Genomic DNA, 7372 nt, shown 5'->3' with positions numbered 1-7372 from the left:
AAGGGGATAATTCTTAGGCCCCGTTTGTTTTGGGTTATAGCAAGGGGATTAGGATTACTAGTACCTTGGGATTAGTATTACTAGTACCTTGGGATTAGTAACAATCCCCTCACTATCAATCCCCTCCATTCCATCTCTGGAAACAAACAGGGCCTTAAACTGGATTTCGAAAAAGCTTATGACACCGTTAATTGGGGCTGTCTGTTGGATTTCATGTCTAAGTTTGGCTTCCAAGCTAAGTGGACTAGATGGATGAAAGAGTGCTTATCCTCAACAAGGGTTTCAATTCTTGTTAATGGTTCTCCTACGGCAGAGTGTAGTCCAGAGAAGGGTCTTAGACAAGGGGACCCCTTGTCGCCTTTCCTTTTTAACATTTTGGCGGAAGGCCTGAATATGCTCTTCCAAAGAGCTAGATCTTTGGGTTTCATAAAAGGAGTTACAATTGGACATAGGGAAATCAATGTTACCCACCTTCAATTTGCGAATGATACAATAGTTTTTTGTGAAGCAGATGAGCTTGAGATTCAAAATATAAAAAGGATTTTGAGGTGCTTTGAAGTGATATCGGGGCTGAAGATTAACTTTCATAAAAGTCATCTGTGCAGGGTTGGGGTCAGTGAGGATGTTGGGGAAGTTTATGCGAAACAACTGAATTGTTTGTGTCAAAAACTACCATTTATGTATCTTGGGTTGCCATTGGGCGCAAGTCCAAGGAGTAGAAGTACTTGGTTGCCTGTAATTAACAAATTCAAGGCTAAATTGGCTTCTTGGAAAAGGAAGCTTCAATCATTTGAAGGCAGATTAACACTTGTTAAAGCAGTGTTGTCATCTCTACCCATCTTTTATCTTTCAGTTTTTAAAATGCCTGAGAGTGTAGTAAGATTACTTGACAGGATCCAGGCCAAATTCTTGTGGGGGTGGCTCAACGGTAAAAAAGAAGTTGCATTTGGTCAAATGGGAGAAGGTTTCAAAGAGCAAAGACACTGGGGGTTTGGGCATTAGGAAGTTAAGAATGGTAAACGACTGTTTGTTAGCTAAATGGTGGTGGAGATATGGTTGCGAAGATAGGTCATTGTGGAAGTCTATCTTAATTAGCAAATATGGAAGCACTGGTGGAAAATGGCTTCTATTCACTGAGGATGGTCAGCAGAGATCGAAAATTTGGGGTGATATTCTCAATACGGCTGTTAGTAACACTCAGCTCTACAGTTTCTATGTGGCAAACTGTGAAATTCAAGTGGGGAATGGAACTAGAATCAGATTTTGGGAAGACCATTGGATGGGTGAAAAGTGTTTCAAGGAGGAATATCCAAGGCTATTTGAGTTGTCGTTGGAGAAAGAGGTTCCTCTGCCTCATCTGGTTGAAAGAAAAAGAATCACAGCAAGGTGGGACCTGAAGTTTAGGGGGAGATTAAGGGCTTGGGAGGAACTTGAAGTTGTAAGACTCATGGATAAGTTAAACATCAATACCCATGTTTGACTGAGAAAGCTGATGCCTTGGTTTGGAAGGCCTCTTCAAATGGGTTGTTCAGCACTGCTGCTGCTTACAATAAACTTACTTTTGGGCAGGTTTTACCAGCCACTGAGCTTATTTGGAAGAACGTGTCACCACCAAAGGTTAAATTTTTTTGCTGGCTTGTTTGGAAAGGTAGAATCAAATCAAGAGCATATCTTCAAAGCTTAGGGCTACTGGATCAAAATACCAGGTCTGATTGTGTTTTTTGTAATGAGGAATTAGAATCTTTGAACCATGTTATGCTATTATGTCCTATTGTTTGGCAAGTATGGTCAAATCTAATAAAGTGGTGGGGGATGCAATGGGTTTCACCTCAAAGTGTTGTAGGTTTGCTAGATTGGTGGAGAGGGTTTAAATGGAGAAAAGTTGAAGGCATAATCTGGAAGGTCATCCCATTGGCCACTCTATGGCCTGTTTAGAAGATGAGGAATGAGTGTGTGTTTAATGGGAAACAACCTTTGATGGTGGAGTTGTTGGAACTGATTAAGACAAGAGTCATCTTATGGTTTAAGGCTGAGTCAAGGGATAGTTTCTACTTAGTTCAGGAGCTGGTGTCAAATTTGCAGCATGTTAGGAAGATTCTATGCTAGAAGGTTGGATTGTGTGCCAGGTAATCACTTGTGGATTGGCTGGCAGTGGTGGAGTTGTGCTTGTTGTGTTGTTCTGCTCTGTGCTTTGCTGCTCTATTCTACCTTGACAGATTTGGAAGGCTGTGTGTTAATTGCGGCACAAGTTCTGGTTTTTGCTGTCTTCTGATGTTCTGTTGTACTGTGTTGATGTTCCTGAATCTGTTTTGAGCTGGATCTGGTAGGGTTCAGTTGATAGGCAAAGGAGTTGAGTTAGATGTTTTGTTATGAATTCAGATGGGTTTGGAAGGCTTCAGTTTTGTTCTGAATCTGATCTGTTGGTCTGCTCTCTGGTTTAGTCTCATGTCTTCAGTTGCTGGATGTTGGTTTCTGGGTTGGTCTGATGTAACGTCCTCAAAATAATAACATTAAACCCATCAAATAAGACATATTAAAATAACCACATTCTTTTATACATCAGAGTTTCATACAAAGGTATTACATGTTAATAACAAAAGCAAAATGCCTTACAGGCTTACAGCTTTCCAAGTTAACACTTGATTACAACAAAAGAGTTCTAACTCGTTTACACATAAAGCCCTTGGCTTGAAATTACATGTAATACATCAAAAGATAACGACAAAAGTATGTCCGCCTCTAGCCTCCCAAGCTATGTCCTTGGAGGTGGCATGCTACCTGTACCTGAAAATGATATCCCCATATAGGGTGAGCCACAGCCCAGTAGAAATACACTAAACCAACCATGAACAATGACTAAAAGATTAGCAATTGATAGATAGCCAACACTGATACATTCACATAAATCACATATTTATGTCATACGACTAATGAGTCCAAGTTACTTTTCATTTTCCCTTTTTCAACGGATAGGCATATAAGCACTAGCCACATTCTCAACAGATATGTATAACAACAATATCCACATTCTCAGATAAGCAAATAAGCTATATCCACATTCTACAACAGATATGTATAACAACAATATCCACAGATAAGCATATAAGTTATATCCACACTTCACAAAGATAAGCATATGAGCTCTATCTTCACTTTACTAGACAAGCATATGAGCTGTATCTACGGAGTTCATCCCCTATATTCTCCCAACACTATCCGGTTTAGAGGTACATCCCTCATCTTCCCCTAAACCACGGAGTACATCCCCTATCTCCTCCTCTACACATAACGTATACAAACACATTGGTTCTATATACAATCACTCAATACATGTAGTTAATGTATTCTATCAATCGTCAAATTTCATGACACATTCCATTGATTAGTTTTCGTTTGCCTAATCATCATGCATTGTCTACAACAATCACGACTATCCTCCACCGATAGCCCAAAGCAGTTATTTCTAAACAGAAAATAAATGTACAAATGGATATTCAATCAACATTGCATTTCCTCATTTCTCACAATTAATTATCCCAATTAATCTAACAATGTAATTAGGTCATTTTCCATAATTAACATTACAACCCTTAGGTCCCATTTTCATCAATGATTCAACATTTATTCCATTACTCTATGCCAAACATGCATCTAGGTTTATTATGAATAAAACCCCAACTTTTGTAAAATAGCACAAAAGCCCCAAACTTTCACCAAATTACCAAACCAACCCCAACATCTCAAAATACCAAAATTTAAAGACAAAATCCATAGAGAGGAGTAGGATATCCCTACCTCAAATTCGGAGCCTCAAAGGAGAAGATGACAAAACCCAATGTGCTCCAAAACTCGAAATTTTCATATTAAAATATAGCCCTCGACGATCAACAACCTTTTTGTAAAGGCCAAAGGTGAGCAAATCACTCCTACTAGATCAAAACCTAGAGAGAAGGTAGAGTTCTAGAGTGAGAGGCTCAACAATGGTGTTTTTGGAGAAGTAGGAGAGAGAAGAGAAAGTGAAAAAGTGACTTGAAAAGTCAAAACACGGAACTAAAACCCAGTCGGCCCGCTCGAGCGTAAAACACTCCGCTCGAGCGTAACTCACAGACTCCCGCTCGAGCGCCAACAATCCCGCTCGAGCGGCGAATACACACTCCCAGAACTTCTGCAGAACCAGGTCTCCGCTCGAGCTCCCAACTCCCCGCTCGAGCGGCACTCACGTAACCCCGCTCGAGCGGCCAATACCACGCTCGAGCGTCCAACACTGCACAGAAAATACTGGATGGGTGCAATCCCCGCTCGAGCGCCAACACCCCCGCTCGAGCGGACAGGTCAAAATCTGGGCAACTAGTTTTGGTTTCTAAACTCAACCAACCTGTAACAAACCTGCCCAACACATCCTATAACTCAAATACGAAGTAAAAAGGATGCAAACAAGATAATAAACAACTACCCTCAACCACGGACACATGTCCGGATCACTGTACAACAAGGGTAAACCCGGGATCGCTATATCTGATCTGTTGGTTTCTGGGTTGGTCTGCTCTTTGGTTGGTCTGATCTGTTGGTCTGCTCTCTGGTTTAGGCTCAAGTCTTCAGTTGCTATGCAAGTTCTGCTGGATGTTGTCTGCTGAATGTTGGTCTGCTATGTAAGGACTAGTATGGTCTGATCCGCTGAGTTTGTGCTGTGTTGTGGTTCAGTGGTTTAGTGGTGGTCTGGGTTTCCAGTCTTGGTCTGGATTCTTGGCGGCTGATCTGTTTTGTTTTTCTTCTTGTTTCTTTGTTGGTTTCTCACCAACTGGAGCTTGGAGCTTCATTTAGCTCCAAGCTCCTCTTTATTGATGTTTTGTATCTTTTTGCATGCTTTCATCAATAAAGATCTTCTTTGCCAATCAAAAAAAAAAAGAAAGATATGATAGAGAGTATTATCTTAAATATTTTAATTGATTATCATATTATTAAATTTGAAAAGTAAGTTTAGATTTTGAATTTTAATAGCAATGCTCTTAAGCACAAAGTTGCATAAGATGCTCACACTAGAGCAGGGAGAGGTGGTTCTATTGAGCACTTGTCCACCAAAAAGAACGAACAAAGTTAGTTCCTCTTATCTCCAACCAATTACTTTTCTATTTCACATTTTTTTCTTGGAATTTTTATATATAAATTTCATAACTAAAGTTGTATCCCATTTGATCTACTTCATAATTTATAATTCCATTTAGTCTCATAGCTTTCAAAAGGACCAAAAAAAAAAGAAGTCCTTTTTTAATGTATATCTAAATTTGGCAATAGAATTCCAATTCATCATGCAACTTAATTATAGGAGAAGATTTCTCTCTAATATCTAATTTAATTTATCTACCACAATATGATTTATTATTTTTATTATATATAATATTATATCAAAATCTACATTTTCCAAAAAATAAAAAACAAATAAATCACTATAGTTATATTATAATTGGAATCTCTTTAGTGTGAAATTTTGAAAATATATAATTATTATGAATATGAATATTCTCAATAAATTAAATATTGTGAATTTTTAAAAAAGTATAAAAATTGGTATGAATATTCACACTTTTCAAAATATTCATAGTTTTCAAATATTCTAATTTTTTCATTCATTGAAGATATAAATTTTCACACTTCAAAAAAAAAAAATTCACATTAATTTTATTCATAACAAGTGTGAAAATCGCATTAGTTTTATTCATAACAACTGTGAAAATTCAGATAATTTAAGGATTTTTTATATTTATGAAATATCTTTAGGATTTAATATGGAACTGTGAAATTTATTTTTATTTCTTAACATTTCGAATATGTGAAGTTTGACATTAGAAATTTAAATTTAATTTTTTTTCAAATCATAAACTATGTGTAATTTTAAAAACATTTCTAAAAATGTGAAATTTCAAAAGTCACATTTTCAAATTCAAAAAAGTGTGATATTTTGATATATATATTTTTCATTTTGCATAATTTTATATTCAATTGAAATCTTATTTGATAGACATCCTCGGGTAATTTTTAAAAATATAACTTTTATCAAAAACAAATGTATACATCAAAAGTTATAAAATTTTAAAGTTTGAAACATAAAAATTCTACTATATACGTAAGGAAAAATTATTTGATACTCCCAAAATATCATGACACCATATTCCCATAATACAACTAGATGGAATAAGATTTCTGGGTAAAACTCCCTTCATTTTACTTTTATTTCTTAAGTAAAAACGATTTTGGCTTCAATCTGTCCCACCCCCGCCACTTTGTTTCACTATAAGAAGACAACTCTTTCTTGGTTCCTAGTTGCACAACACAACACAACAATACAAAACCCACCTCTCCATCCACAAACACTGAAACTAGTAAGTAAGAAAATGCCTTTCTATTAACCAAAAGGTGCCAGTTTCCCCCTGACTGAGGAGCAGCTGAAGGGTATCCTAAAGAGATATGATACCAACGGAGATGGCCAGCTCAGCAGGAAAGAGCTGAAGGTAGCCTTCCGAAGCCTGGGTTTGTGTTTCAGCGGCTTGAGAGCTCGATGCGCTGTTCACCATGCTGATGGCAATGGTGACGGATTCATTACTGAGGAGGAGATGAGCAACCTCGTCAAATATGCCTCCAGATGGGGATTCACTATTTATTAGACTCTTCTTTTCCTTTTCTGTTTTTTTCTTTTTGGTGTAGTACTAGCGTCACCATGTGATGGGCTTTCTAAGTTACTGCGTACGTGGGTGATATATGTGTTCAAAAATGGTTGAGAACACTAATTAGATATGGCACTAATGATGTGGCAGTAGGTCTCGTCCACTGTCATAGTATTGCTGTATGTGTGCTTTTTTTTTTTTTTCAATTTTTTACCTCATTAGTAATGGTTTAATGATACCAAATTAGTGATACCAATCACTACTGATTTGTGTTTCAATTTACTACCTAATCTAATCACCATCATGTTACATATAGTCTACATTGGATCACTGCGGCTGTAAAGCTGTTACCTCGTTAATGAATATATACATATTAATTATAAGTAACTCCTGTTTTTGAACATATACATATTAATTATAAGTAACTCCTGTTTTTTTTATGTAATGAATAATACTATATGCATTAATTAGTATATACATTAGTGTACTAATAGATGATATGATATAATTTTAGAGGTTTTTAGTATTTATAATTTATATAATAAATTGAGTCATTAATGATATCATAACACTAGTTAGTACATTAGTGTAAACACTAATTGGTGCATGTAGTACCACCGTTATGTAATTTCTGTCTTTTTTTTGGCATTAACCCCTTGTTTGGTTCCAATTTTTTAAATTGAATTTTTAAAAAATTGATTTTTTTTCCTTTT

At 36.4% G+C, this 7372-nt stretch overlaps 1 protein-coding gene across 1 annotated transcript; it reads left to right on the top strand.

The window, feature by feature from the left end:
* The first annotated feature begins 1012 nt into the window (after positions 1 to 1012).
* Positions 1013 to 1480, top strand: LOC114305656 (uncharacterized). The gene has a single exon (XM_082876128.1). It carries the CDS (start codon positions 1013 to 1015, stop codon positions 1478 to 1480), a length of 468 nt encoding a protein of 155 aa, XP_082732254.1.
* Positions 1481 to 7372: the final 5892 nt, after the last annotated feature.

Source organism: Camellia sinensis, chromosome 6, assembly GCF_055761805.1.
Source record: "Camellia sinensis isolate YWXY chromosome 6, ASM5576180v1, whole genome shotgun sequence".
NCBI classification, from domain to species: domain Eukaryota; kingdom Viridiplantae; phylum Streptophyta; class Magnoliopsida; order Ericales; family Theaceae; genus Camellia; species Camellia sinensis.
The sequence above is the reverse complement of the archived record's forward strand: the minus strand, read 5'-3'. Positions and strand labels throughout refer to the sequence as shown.